This window comes from Anopheles aquasalis, chromosome 3 (assembly GCF_943734665.1).
Source record: "Anopheles aquasalis chromosome 3, idAnoAquaMG_Q_19, whole genome shotgun sequence".
NCBI classification, from domain to species: domain Eukaryota; kingdom Metazoa; phylum Arthropoda; class Insecta; order Diptera; family Culicidae; genus Anopheles; species Anopheles aquasalis.
This window is the reverse complement of record NC_064878.1, coordinates 48073880-48088548: the sequence shown is the minus strand read 5'-3', so window position 1 is coordinate 48088548 and position 14669 is coordinate 48073880. Positions and strand designations below refer to the sequence as shown.

Sequence of the window (14669 nt, the reverse complement as noted above, 5' to 3'; positions counted from 1 at the left end):
CGGCCTGAGACCGGGGGCCGTGCTGTGATCGGCGGGGATCGAGTGCTAAGTGATCACCCTGTTTCATCGTGTAGCAAAACAGCCAATGCGAGCGCGCATCGGAATGGCGCGACAGCATACGGTATTCGGTAGTCAACATCATCATCATCAGCATGAGATTGCGTGAATTGGTATTGGGTGGTTTGTCCGAGGTGCGTGTGGAACTGGTTTACAGAGACCAAGGGAGACCATAGGGATTCATCGTATGGAAAGTTTAATATTTATGATAAAAGGAGAGCAAAAAGATTGCTTTCGAATTGCTGTGCCTATTAAATGACTTTTTTCTCCTAGAAGGCACTCGTTCTGATGTGATTGTATGCCACCTAATTCACGCGATAATTACGAGATTCGTAAAACATCGATTCGTTGGTAATTAAAATGATATACAAAAATAGCAACCATGACACTTGATTCGATTGAAACAAATTGAAAGTTTGGGCGGGGGGGGGGGGGGTGTTGTGCCTGTTTGATACCGGTCCTTCCCCTTATCTTCCGCTTGAATGAGCATGAATATTGATTTAAAGCTTCGCAGCATCCCTCGGGCTCGACCGAAGGAGAAGAAGCAACCATTCGTTTGAGCACAAAACTTGTTAATTACAAAGGTAGCTTACCGCCCCCCCCCCCCCCCCTCTGCTCACTCCCTGAAGGATGGCGCCGGTAACAGACAGCAACAGCAACTCGTGTTTTACGCATTTCATAATGCTTTCCACATAACAGAGAGCAGGCAGAAGGGGCTCATGATTTGGAAAAGCTCGATTGTAGGGCAGGACCACCACTACCTACAAGGGAAATGGAACTCAAGGACATTGGGCGTTCGGTTGAAATAGAGCAACTCTAATACACTCGGAGCTACGAAAAGAAATTATAAAGAGAGAGAGAGAGAGACAGAGAGAGAGAGAGAGAGAGAGAGAGAGAGAGAGAGAGAGAGAGAGAGCATAAGAGATTTCGCCACAACGATGGTTTCCTTGTTCCGTTTCGGGAAAACCGAAACCCCCGGCCGGCCGGCCGGCCAGCCAGCCAGCCAGCCCGCACGCCAGCCTACGCATTGCGTCGAGGCTGGCAGGAGCGAGCCGCGTGGCGCGAGCAGCGAGCACCACCCACTCCCGGATAGGTATTCGGAATCGTTGAATCACGAGTAATTAATTTATTTCCAGCAACAATCGTGTGCTATCTCTCGTGGCCCTTCGACGACGAGGACTTTATTATTGATTCCAGCCCGCTTGTGACCTGCTGAATCCATGCAAAATTCGATTCATTACAAATGCGGCAAACGATCGCCAGATGATTGATTGGGTTCTTTCTTCTGTTACTTTTTTTTTCTACATTTTCCAACCATTTCCCCATGGCACCCGTGGCCAAGTAACACAGGACTTGCCGGAGCTTCCTTAGCCACCACCGGCACACACCGGCAGATAATTCCACGAACGGGACGCGATTCCTGAACGAACGAACGGAGCGCGGCTCTCTAATTGATTCGCTTTGATGGTTTTTTGCTAATTGAAACATCTTAATCTAATCGAACGGTATCGAAAGGTTGACTTCGCCTGCTTCAGCTTCTAATTAAAACTCAAAGCCTGTCTTCAAGAACAGAGGACCTACAGTACATCGTACACGCGACCACATCACACGCCCCTGCTCTTAATCACTGGCGAGCAAGCGTGATTGTGCGTGATGTGAAGCAGAATAACGTAGGGCCACCAATCCTTAAGGATCCACTTCCGGAGCTGGATCGAATCGACCCCAAAGACACCCAACTAGCTGAAGGATAAAACACTTGTGCCATGGCGATCCATGGCGCGATCATCTAGCTGGTGAGCTGGTGATGTACAGTATGCTATAAATGTTTATCCATCCCTTTGTTGCAAATACACGTTTACATTTTGGCTGATGTTTCATGGAAACCCTCATCCTTAAAATGTGTATCACATATGAACTGGGCCTCAAAAGATGTTTTTTGGGATAAAAAGAACTAAAATGCAACTTTGAAACTGAAAGGAAAAATGGTTTTTTAATTGTTGTGGAGTAAAAATTATACAACACCGAACAAAAAAATACCTGAATGTGGATAAACTTTTTTTGCGTGTTTTTCGTACCTTCCTCGACTGGTTTTGTAATATCTTGGTTTGTAGGAAGTATTTTTGAAAAATGAAAACAGGAAAGTAAAGAAGAATAAAAAAACACAGCGTTTGATACGTGGTACAAGGCTTTTTAGGCTGAGGGTTTTCATGAAAAATTAGCCAAAACGTAAACGTTTCTTGCAAAGGGGTGGCTAAACTTTTGTTGCATACTGGTATCTGGTCGACCATAGAACAAGAAACAAGGAAGGTTCTCATTTCGGGTTAAATTCGAATTAGTCTCCCCTAGCGAGCCCTAGGACTATCAGCAAAGGGAAGCATTGGCGCCATTGGTAAAACAGGAGAGCACACGGAACAATTCTTCAAACACGTGACACCAGCCCCGTCTAGACGGGTTTCGGATGGCGCTTTAGGTAAGCAGAGCAGACCACGATGGTCGACGACGGCGACGATGATGATGCTGATGATCGCATGCACTCGCTGCCACAAGTTCTCACGAACTACTCGTACACGGCACACACAGAGAACTGCATCCGATTGCGCTAAGGGGCACCTGGAAGTGTGGCAGCACCGAAACGGTGGGTCAGCGAGAGAGAGAGAAAGAGGACGGGAATCGAGTGTTTGTTTGCAGTTGCACTTGCAGTTTACACACAGCCGGGGGAGGGGATGGTTGGTGGAATCAAGAGGGAAAGAATTGATGTGCATTTACTGCGCGCCGCACACTTTGTTTGGGTGGTGGTGGGCAACATTGTTGCATTGCTGTTTGCTTACTGCTAGTGCTGCTGCTGCCCTCGACGACTCGATGCGCCCGCTCGCGATCACTACCATGGCACGCGGCCTGGCACGAGGCCTGACCAGAGTCTGCTCGCTCTGGTGAGGAAAGGGGTGGCCAGGCCAAGCCATACCAGACCCAACTCGCCCCGCAGTGTGGTTGGTGGGGCGAATGATGTTTCATTCCTGCGCATCGCCTTTCGATCTCGCGGAACGCAAAAGCGCGGTGTCAAGTGGATGCCTTTCGTGAGACGAGACGCGGAGGAATTGAAATTGAAGCCACGCTGCTGCACCACGCTGCGGTTGATCAGGTGGCACACAGCATGACGAGGACGTGCCTGGTGCCTGGTCGCGCAAGGGCACACAAATTCCCGACTCGCGTCGTCAAAAGGAGGCCAAGGTCGTGGTTGCTGACGTACTGGCTGACCGTTACCGATCCAGCCATTTCGCGGAAAGAGGATCACGGAACGGGGCGTGGGGTGTTCGAGTAGCGAAATACATAAACTAACCTTGAACACTATTTTCCGCCACTTCTAGGTTAGTGCGAACAACGCGAGCGAAGGTGCGAGATCGCTAGGGTGTTGGGAAAACGATAAATTTGGCCAACTTATATTGGTGGAGCAGCTCGTGGGTGTGGAGCTAAAGTAAGCTGCAGTTAGGGACCCCCCCCCCCCCCCGCTGGACTGCATCATTTTTGGCAGCTGTTTTGCATCCGGCCACACCAGAAGCGAGAAGCAACTGTGTTTTGGGTCAGGCGATGGAGCTCTTAATTTGTTGCACCGCGTGAGCACACCGAACGGAATCGAGATCCGGAGAGATGCCGCTTTATATCGGCAGAGCCAGAGCCTAGAAGGGTCATAAACTTAGGGAATGACGTTTAAGCAAAGACATCTGCATCAGCTTAACGAGAGTATTCGTAGGTAACCATGTGTGGTTAATGCGTGAAATATTATATCCCCTATCATCTGTTAACAATAGATAACACTAATAATCGTTACAATTTATTGCTATCATAGACAATATAATGAGACAGATGATCAGACATTGTTGAGCTCGTGATCTCAATTGAAGAACTTTATATACAGAGTGTCGCCATTTTGGCATTTTTACTATGCTTGTAGCATCATCAGGGCAAATTGTAGGGCAAAAAGTTTAATAACAGTGTGAAGTGCATCTTTTTGCCTATTTTCTTAACTAGAGGCTATTGATACCAATATTTTATTATTTCCCTGGACGCGTGGTGGCTTCGAAAGGTTGTGAACGCAAAATATTCATAGTTTGGGGACATTCAACAACCTATAAAAAATTCTACAGTACGCGTAAATATGATTTTTGATAAACTTTGTCTGTCAGTTTAACTTGTCTGTAAGTTCAAGTTGATCAACTTTGTCTGTAAGTTTAAGTTAATCAACTTTAAAAGTCTTTCAAAACGTGTCGCAATTCACAGTCGGAAGAGGAATATTAGGAGAAGGTAAATAATTGAATACAACACAAAAATCAATGCAGAAACATTTTTTTAATAATAGGTCTAAAGCCTTATTTGCTTTCCTATGCTTTCTAGCTGAAGGCCAATCAGTCATATTGGCAGTAGGAAGCTTCTGCTCCAGCTCATAAAACAACACCGGAGCAGAACGACCGACATCTTTACCGTATCTAAACCAATTTAATGAGGTTATGTGCTGCAATCAAACATACACAAATGGACTTAAAGTGGTTCATTTTAATTAGCTTTTGGTCAAGATAATCAATTAAAACCCTCTGACGACAACTGCGAGGGAGTCACAAAATGTTTATCAGTAAAAGTCAACAGATTTCAACCAAATTTGCACAGTACCCTTTGGCAAAGTGTGTACCAACAAAATAAAAAGCAAACGGCAGATACTTCCACCGCTAAGAGACACTTTCCATCCCACCGCTTCATAGAATCGCTCATCTCCATTAACGCAACTTGAAAGCAAATTAGCACACCAGTCGGGCTGGCAGACCAGCTTTAAACGAGCGCAAATTACGAAACACACGACCAATCCAATCCAGGAGCCAAAGGTCGGTGGAGCTTTCCCCAGAAATCATTTACTTCCAATTGAAAGCGATCTTTGCGAATGTATCATCATCTGTTCAACTGTTAGGGGCAACCGGGGCGGTCTCTCCACCCTGGGGAAGGTGGGATATTGCGCGACGATACCTGATAAAAAGCGGCTTACAGCGGCGAGCAGGGACCCGTGCTGAACCGCCACCAGAACCAGAGTGTCTCACGCATCGATGGGCAAGAAGAAGATGATGATGATGATGATGATGAGGATTAATTAAGCGTCTCATTCAAACGAGCTACTCGCTGGCAGCATGTGACAGAATGAAGGGATTCTTAATAATGATACAGCCCTTTTCGCTACCTGCACTGTAATCATTCACCGGGATGATAGGAACAGAATTTTCTCGGAATCCGCGGGTTGGTTGACAATATTTCGCAACAATATGTGCGTGGCGGGGGGAGAGGATTTATTCGGGGGTCCACTTTCTCTTCAAAGATTCCCCGGCACTGCTAATTCATTTCCGAATTTCATGCGACAGGGCGATGGCGGACTACGGAGGTTCGATGGAACGGAAAATTCCCGGCATTAACCCTGGCGAACGGCGTAGAAACGCGAAGTGGCACGCGCCTTGGCTGGCCGCGAAGGTAACATGGAAAAATCGAGGGAAAAACATCGTAAGACGCAAGCGGCATGGCGCTCGCTGGTATGTTCGACAAGTGGGCGGTGGTGACGTCTTCTTTCGAGAAGCGGACAGAGGCACGCACAGAGAGAGAGAGAGAGAGAATGAGAACGAGAGAGACAGACAGAGAGAGAGAGAGAGAGAGCAAGCTGCACAACGCACACCGTCCAGGATCCGCATGGTATTCGCGATCTGCAGCCGTTTTCCTCCACGTCTTCTGTCGGTGGCTCGTCGTCGTTGGTCGGAGCCTTTTTTGGGAAAACAGATCCCGCGGGGTACGGGGCAGAGCACTCAGCGAGTAAGCCTATCTTCGGCCCAAAACCATCCCCCCCTTCACACGAACCGAGCCCCAAAAAACACACCCCAGAACCACTTGGAGCGAAAAAAGCTCTCGGCAACAACAAAAAAAAAAACGCCCCGAAAAAGGACTCGGCCACAATCGGGCGTTTCCTCCCAATCGCACGCGCTCTCTCTCTCTCTCTCTCTCTCTCTCTCTCTCTCTCTTTCTCTCTCTGCTCTCCGACCGAGCGACCGGATGGTACTCACGGTGAGAAGTGGGCCCGCGTTGGGCCCCGGCTAAAGGAAGCGCGGAACCGAGGACCGAACAACCAACGACCGAGCAGCAGCGGCAGCGGCAGCGGCAGCATCATCATCCGGGGGTCCCATATTGCCATCTCGAGTGTATGCTTTTGAATGGAGTTCCGAGAATTCGCTAATACAAGGTCGAAAACCTTTATCAAGATAGATTCCCGGGCGCCCGGGACCGAGCGCACAGCAACGCCATGCCCCCCGCCATGGCCAGCCAGCGATGATACACGGGGAACGTGAAGAGGGGGTGGTGGTGGGAAGCGGATCCGGGCGTCTCCATCGGTCGGTACTTTCGGTACTGCCGGTCCGGACCAGTGCGCCGCTCGTCGAACCATGTACTACTTCGGGGTTTGACGCAAGTGGCAACAGAATCGCCGGTAGAGAACGGAACCGAACGGTAGCAGCCGCCCGTCCGGCCCTCACCAGCGAACCACCGAACATATTTGAAGGAAAAGTTGGCCACCGACGCCACCGCTACGCATACGCACGCTGCTGGTGACCATGGTGTGCGTTCGGTACCGCCTCCAACATCATCATGGCCACCGGCAGTTCCTGGAAGCGACGGCGCTGCTGCTGCTGCTGCTGCTGCTGCTGGTGAAGGATTCGAGATGCTTCTTTCGGGTGAAAATGCCGTTGGTTATGCCGAGAAGCTGCTAGATCTTTTCTGGTGCTGCCTCCGCACGCCAGGTTCGCTCTTCTTCCTTTTCATCTCCCTCTCTCTCTCTCTCTCTCTCTCTCTCTCTCTCTCTGTATTACTTTCTATTCCCTCCACAGTGCTACCGATCAAGATTAGTATCACGGTATCGTGATAACGGAATGGACGGAACGACGTTAAAAAAAACCATTGCCATTGTGTTATGTTGTGTGATACATCGGAACAATCTGCAGTCAATGCCGAGACCGATCGGATTCCGATAAAAGAGTACTAGACGCAAAGAATACCATGGATTGGGCCATGGATTGGGGCCTCGTTCGTGCAACAAAATACGGATAATTGAACCAATCCATCGGACGCACCACCGGTTAGGGGAAGTCCTCTTGATGGATGAATAATTAAGCGATCGACCAATTATCCTTTTAGGCCGGTAACCGAAATTGAAAGAAGATCAGCGACGTCAGCGAGAGTCTGAAGGCCCCGCTCTTGTGGCCCGGAAAGAGGTTCAAGTAGAGAGCACGCCCACACTCACTCTGCCCCGGTTTATGCAGGGCATTACAAGGATTAATGGTTCAAGTGAAGAGACCTCGAAAGGTAGTGCGCGAAGAACGCTTTTGCTTAATACCATATTTCTTCACTAATAAAAAGTGCTGCGCCAGATCATTCAATTACAATTAGCTGCTACCGCTGGGGCTGCTGGGGCTACTGTTACCAGCTACTTGAAGGTTCCGTTGGATAGCGAGAACGAACGGATCCCGCGTTTCGTTAGAGAGTTTACCGCGCGCGGTTTTCAGGCGATATCAAAGCTCCCTTCTTCGCTGTGAAAGGCGCCACTCGGGGGGGGGGCTAGATTCAGCTGTCTAAACAAGGCTGCCAAATAAATGCTGGCAGCAGAAGCAGCAGCATGACGACAACAACAACAGCAACAACAACTGGTAACCTTCTTCTTTCCACCACAAGTACGTCACCGGCGCCATCGGGTTCGGTTCGTGTTTCGCGCGGAATTTAACGAGGAAAGAAATATACTGTTCAAACCGGCCGTCGGTCCCGAAATACTGAACTGAAATGGAATCTTCAATCAAACTAGACCACCACTACCACCATTGAAGAGTTTCCGAAGAGGGTTCGAGTTTCACTTACATTTGCGTCTTGCAAGCCGGGTTCGAGTCGTCACAATCGTATCTGGAAGTAGAAGGAAGCCAACCGGCCGTACCGGCGATGCGCGTGATTAGAGCTTTGGTTCTGGTGTTGTCAGTGTTGTTGTTGTTGGAAGTAGCAATGCGTAAAAAGCTAGCGATGAACCCCATCGCAGCCGCCACCAAGACACTGTAATGCATGCAACAGTGTTGCGCTGCGCCCATCATTACCGGCCTATCAGAAGGAGCAGGAGCATTAATCAAATCGCGCTCTAGCAATCCGGGTAATGTAACCTCCTCCTCACCACCACCACCACCACCACCGGGACCATGATCACAAATCAAGATCGACGCAAATCAGTTTGGCGTCACGGCAATGACGCGTTCTCCCATTCCACCCCTTCTTCTGTTCTGGACGATGTTTAGCGGTGATAAGCGAGTAAACATTGGTTTGCAGCACACCGCCGTGCTTCCGCACGGTACTCTTTCTTTTCTCTCTCTCTCTTTCTATCCAGTGCATTCGTCATGGCGTGGCGTGATAGTGGAGACGCCTAGTACGGTCCATGTTCCACGCCATGTCCATGTTCCGTTCCGTTCCGGTGCGGTATCGATATTTGATCTAGCGACTAGAGGACCAAAATAAATTAGCCACACAACGCGCAGTCAGATCGAATCAGTTTGATCGTCGCTCTAGTGCAACACTGTAATTTGTAGTAATGCTATCTGCTGCTTGTACTAACCAATTCCCTTGATGAATTGTTAATTTGTTGGAGACCAGCCAGGTACCGTCAGTTTTCCGTTCCTATGTTCATATGATCCCTAAATAAATTATAATACAAGCTAATTTTAGAACGGAATTAACGCTGCTTTAAAAATAGCCGTCGAACGGAGGCCGGGGTAAACCAATCTTTATGTATATTTTTTGTAGCTATTCATTTTTTGCAGCTATTCATTCAACATGTTTTAGTGTTATCAGCTCTGAGTTTATATGCGGCCTTTATATGACCATAAAAACAGTTGGCAATACTTTGGAGAGAGAGAATCGGAGAGCACACATGAAGGGTTATCAAAACAATATAATTTACTCATTATTATTAACTGTTTTGCTGAGCTGAGCGATGCAGAGAGACCCCCCAGGCCGTCCGCTTTGAATTGCACTAATGATCTATTAACTTCCAGTAAAGAAGACTTAAGCGATACCATGTACTAAAAATGGTCACTCGTTCTCCATTTCTGGGTGCATCGATTGATCACTCTCGAGGAGGAAGGACTTAAGAAGCTTAGATACCCATATTATCCCTTAAACAACAACTCAATGATCGAGCGAATGTACTACCTCGTAAAATGTAAGCCATCATTAGAATACAGTACTTTACAAGCTCTACATATTACACCTGTGACCTAACACTAGCAAACATCCTGCCCTGTGAGCAACAACTTAGTTACTAATGACTCCGTAACTCCGTTACAGAATTGGATTTTCTTGCAAAAGCTCAAATGCTCTTTCAATATTGCGCCCCCACCGGAGACGTCAGTACCGACGACGCTCCCTTACATTGTAGGTATGCAAATATATAATTGCTGCACAAACAAAACAGCAGTCACGCAAGGAGCAGCAGGACGCCCGCCACCCAATGGGGGAGGGGTACAGGGCACATCATCACCACCAACCCACCCACCCACCCAACCGGACTGACCAATGTTGTATGTTTGCCAATCTTATTGCCACTGGGCAGGCTGGGCTCGGCTGGGTTGGCTGTGCTGCTGTGAATGGTCAATTGGATTGCGATGTTTTTGTTGCCAGCTTCAGTGAGCTTCCATCAACAGGCGCCCTGTCCTGTGTGTGTCTCTCTGAACACCAGCAGGAACACTTCCGTGGAAATCAGTGCTGCAGGAAGATGATGATGATGATGGTGGGTTCTGGGAAAAGCAATTTACTGCCTTCGGAAACACTAGCAAATTTTTCCGGAATTCAGTTTCGGCTCAGTTTGAGCGCAAGACAGTTTAGTTCTTGTGTTTCCAAGGAGCAGAAGAAGGCAGTTGCGCGATTCCGATAAACAAACTAACTCAAATCTCTCACTTAGAACAATTCCTGGAAGGATTTGTTCGTTTTGTTTGCTTTAACGTTGTTCACCTGGGCCACACCCTTCTTCATTCACGATTCATAGTGTTCCAGATAGATAAGAAGCAAGACAGAAAGACAGATGCAACTAGGGAAACAATGTTGCCGCTAGAAATTAAAAACACCAAATTAAAGCCTTTCCATTTTCCTTCGATTTTCCAAGTGATGCGATTGCTTTCGACTCGGTCATCCGCTTTTGGATTGACAAGAATGTGATAACGATGCTCCTCCTTCCGCGCTAAGCTGTGTTAGGGCTCGATAGTGGCCATCTACTAAGTGGCCACCACCAGCATTCGCTCGGTTCGGTTCCGTTGGTTCAGGGGCAATTACGATACGGCGGGCGGCAGGGAAGCTGACAGCTCTAGACCGGCTCTAGCCACGCTAGAGAGAGAGAGAGAGAGATTGAGGTGCATCCGACCTACCACACACCGAGTGCATGCCACAAACTCATGCAGTTGTTTGCCAAACACTCCGCCCTAACTCGACTCTATGATGGTGAAGAGGAGGAGGAGTAGAATAGTGGCAATGATGATGATGATGATAGCGATGATGGCAGGAAAGGATTATAGACTTGACTTGGTGCCGTATCGTCGTTGTCTCTCTCTTTTTCTCTTGCCTTCCTTCTAGCGAGTGTCCACACAAACCTGAGCGGTCGGGGTCGGGTTGTAATCACACGCAACATTGTTGCACCCAAGGCGGCGTCAAGTGCCGCCCGGTGTAGCGTGGCTATCCCCTCCCATCCCATCACCTCCATCTATCGTTTCGCAATCGATACGATCACCAGGGGGATGAGCGGTGCCCCCTCGGTGAGACCACCGGAGAATTAGATTAAAACATTGTAAACAGTTCCGGAGCGCCACAGAGCTGGTGCGCCGGTGGGATGGGTGGTGCATTGACGTAAAGAAAGCAAAATGGACCACACACAACGACTACGACAGAGTGCAGAGCACAAAACTATAATTTACCCGACGCTCGAATACTTGGCTCGATTCTATACCCGGTGGGGTATGTTGTTACGGTCGAGACATTGCCGCCATCATAAACCAACAAATTGCATTCAGTCACGTTGTTGTACTAGTGTTGTTTGGCCTCCCCCGCCCCTTCAGCGATTGCGTTCTGTGTTTGCGGCCCAATCATTCCCAAGACAGAACACACATACAGACCTCTCTCCTTTGACGCTGGTAGTGGCATTAGGGGACAGGGGTGAGAAGCGTTTTGTAGTTCCTACAACTACCCGGCATTCCGGCAGAGTACGTCAAATGGTCAATACAGGTATCGATTTGAGTTATTTAGCAAATAAATGGCTTCCGGGATTCCCTTTTTCTGTTTTGGTAATTAGTACCTCGTTTCACAGACAGCACCATGTCGAAGGTCTGCACGCGCTACTCTTCTCTTATGATTATGCAACGTCGGTTTTTTATCGGCAAAGTTATGCAAGTTCTGCGAACTCATCCGCTACCTTCTAAATCGCCTGGAACATGGCGAGTGGCTCAAAGGAATCAAAAAGAATCTGAGTATGAGTTGCACTCGATCGGTGCCTGATTTATTTCATTGGAATTTCAGAAAACGGGTACCACGTGTGTGATGTGATGGATATTCCCCTCGAGCCCTCCCCTACACTGTAGCTAAAAAACGGGCACACAGAGGGCACGGACACTTCACAGTTCTGTAGGAGTTGAGACCCAAGATACGGTCGTCCTTTCGTGAACTCTCTGAAGGGGCCACCTCACTTTCAGCCCCAGTTCGGTGTTGAGAAAATGGAGATTACATTTTCTGCGAAAAGACGACTTGCACATTTTGGGGGGAGCTATTGGCCCGTTATCTGCCGCTGGAGTGGCCCAGTGGTGTTTCTCTCTCTCTCTCTCTCTCTCTCTCTCTCTCTCTCGCTCTCGCCCTCTCGGTCATTTTTTCCCCGAAAAGGAAAAAACGCAGAAACGGATTCAAACTTTCGTCCAACGTGCGCGCACCAAAAAGCTTATGCGGATCCGAGGGGGGATTCCGAAAGGATTGCATAACTTTTGCTGCCGCACACATATGGTTGATGGTGCTAACTGTTAACTTCCAATTATGGCAGCATAAATGTAATGTGAATGATCGTTTTTTTTTTATTTTCGAAAAATCTGGAAGAAAAAGGGCCAACGATGTACTGGTTCTCCATGAAACGAACCAGGTATAGAGTTTTTCGAAGCGAAACCAAGCTTTGCCCAGACATACACCTAACCTATTCAGCTCCAACCCTCTAGGGGCCCCAAATACCTCCTCCTGTTACTGGTGAAAGGGCATTAGAAGGCAGCTCACCAACAAGCGGTGCCAGTAGCCTACAGTAACAGAGCGCGCGTCAACGTCATGCGCTTTGTACGGAACCACCCTTTGACGTAGTTAGCAGAATGGGGATTGATACCCGGGGCCCTTCCGAGAACTGAATGAAAGATCGGAACCCACGGGGCCGTCGTGACCAAATGTTGAAAGTTTATTGGATTTCCCTCCCCGGTTCGTATGCAATTGGTCGATGCGTAGCAGAAGGTGTGCCACGACGGTGGCCACTGAGGGAGGAGCACGGAACGGAATCATCATACAGACTGTTAACCATTTTCATGTCCTGGTCTGCAGGATCTCTAGGAATGTAATTAAAACTCCCCCCACATTGCCAGCAGACCCTTTAAAGGGTCACTACTGCTGGTCGGTTGTCGTGCATGATAAACGAAACTAAACGGAAACGCCTCAGAATTTTGGGTTCCATCGAATTTTGGGGGCGCTGCGTTTCGTTCGGACGTAGGCGAGATCCGAAGTATTTTTAGCTGCAAGGAACCGGGACCACAGCTCAGCGGCTGACGAAGACGACGACGACTACACATTCCATCCTGACCGATGGCAACCGATCAACCCTTTCGGACCAGATTACCTGTTAAAGTTGAACATGTTGTACATATGTTCCGGTGGCATCGGATAGCATCGAGGTGTAGCGGACGGTTGCTGTTGCTGATGCTGGTGCTGCAGTAGTTGTTGCTGCCGATGCTGATGCCGCAGCATCTGCTGTGCATGTTGGTACGGATGTTGTTGAGGTAACTGATACCAGGGTGTAGCAGAACCGGTACCACTACCATACATGCCCCTGTTGCCCAGCTCAGGATGGACACGGAGCGATGCTGGATGCGTACCACCGTAACCAGAACGATAACCACTACGACCAGCGTCCCGGGGTTCGTGATAGGAACTGGTGTCCATCGGATAGGAGCCCCTGTACGAGGCCCCTGAATAATGTCCGCCACTTAGTCCAGCGGGATCGTATCCCTGTGGTGGTGGTTCCCGTACCGGAAACGGTGTATCACCGGACGCACTGTCCATGCCCATCAGGTGCCGTTGGTGAAGCTGTGCCCGGGAATCCATTCCAGCAGTGGATCCACCGTAGTAACGGCGGTTAAAGTACGACGATCTGGCGTAAGATCCGACCGGACCACCACTCGCTATACCATCGCTCGGTGAGTAACCCGTGCTAATGTCCATCGCGTTGAATTGACCTCGATGCGTTGCCACCGCAGTGGTCACCACCGGGAAAGGCACGTCCTGCTGATTAATGGTAGCAGCAGCTTGCAACCGTGAGGCACCTGAGGAAGCGGAGGACAACGACGAACGGGAATCGCGGTTCGTGCATGATGCTTCGTCTCGAGCGGAATCCAGCTTGAAAGTCGTAGAGGCGAGAAGCGCCCTCTACTCTTCTGCTGCTTCGTACAGGAACGGTGTAAACATCCTACAAACACTCGCGTTCATCTTTCTCGGCTTTGTTGTTCGGGCTTTCTCGGCTTGTTGATCAAAACTCTGTGACTCTCGACCGCGCAGGTAGTAAAGTGTAAAGGATCCAGGGGGTTTGTCCACTTTATGTCGATCAATCTGTTGGTATCTCTGGTTCAGGTACGGGAGGTACACGTAATACAAAACACTGCTGTTGGTCCACTCACAACACAAACACTTTGGCAAGCAACAGCGGCATTGGGAACAAACCAGCAACACAATCACTTTCTTTCACGGTGTCATGTCGCTCTGTGTGCGCGCGAGATCGCCATTAAAAGCATTTAGTATAGCGGAAATGGAGGCAAACATAATGAGCAAAAAAAAAATGATGCCAAAGTACGCCTTCGCACTCCAGAACCATTCTTCTCGCTCGTTTCGCTCGCGCTCTCTCTCTCTCTCTCTCTCTCTCTCTCTCTCTCTCGTTATCTCTCTCTTTTTTGTTACGAAATAGAAGCCCCACAGTCGCAACATCGCGATCGCACGCACCAGCTGGCTCAAGTCGTGTGTCTTTGTGTGGTGCTTTCACCATGCATGCCCAGCCTCCCAGAATGGCGCGTGATAAGTAAGCTTAGAAGCGACGATCAAAAGAGGCCACTGCTTGTGGATGATGTTCACTTTTGAAAACTGCTCGCGATCGCTCGAGTACGCGTGTGGTCAACGTTGCCCTCGCATTCAGGTTCAGTGAGTGAGCGAGCGTGGGGTCAATTCATTTACTCAACCTAAGCCAAAAACCGATAAGAAACTTTAGCAAACCACCGCGCCGCCGAGTGTCGCGGCTATGATCT

The 14669-nt window shown here is 49.0% G+C and overlaps 1 protein-coding gene across 2 annotated transcripts in view; it reads right to left on the bottom strand.

The window, feature by feature from the left end:
• LOC126578958 (endothelial PAS domain-containing protein 1-like) overlaps positions 1-13773 on the bottom strand; it is a 22123-nt gene extending 8350 nt beyond the window's left edge. The window contains exons 1-2 of one of the 2 annotated variants that reach the window (XM_050242080.1): positions 12998-13773; positions 7978-8019 (exon numbers count right to left, since the gene is read on the bottom strand). In XM_050242080.1, the coding sequence (XP_050098037.1) occupies positions 7978-8019; positions 12998-13599 (644 nt within the window). In that variant the 5' untranslated portion in view covers positions 13600-13773. The remainder of the gene's footprint in view (positions 1-7977; positions 8020-12997) is intronic. The other variant, XM_050242079.1, reaches the window with a different exon arrangement.
• Positions 13774-14669: the final 896 nt, after the last annotated feature.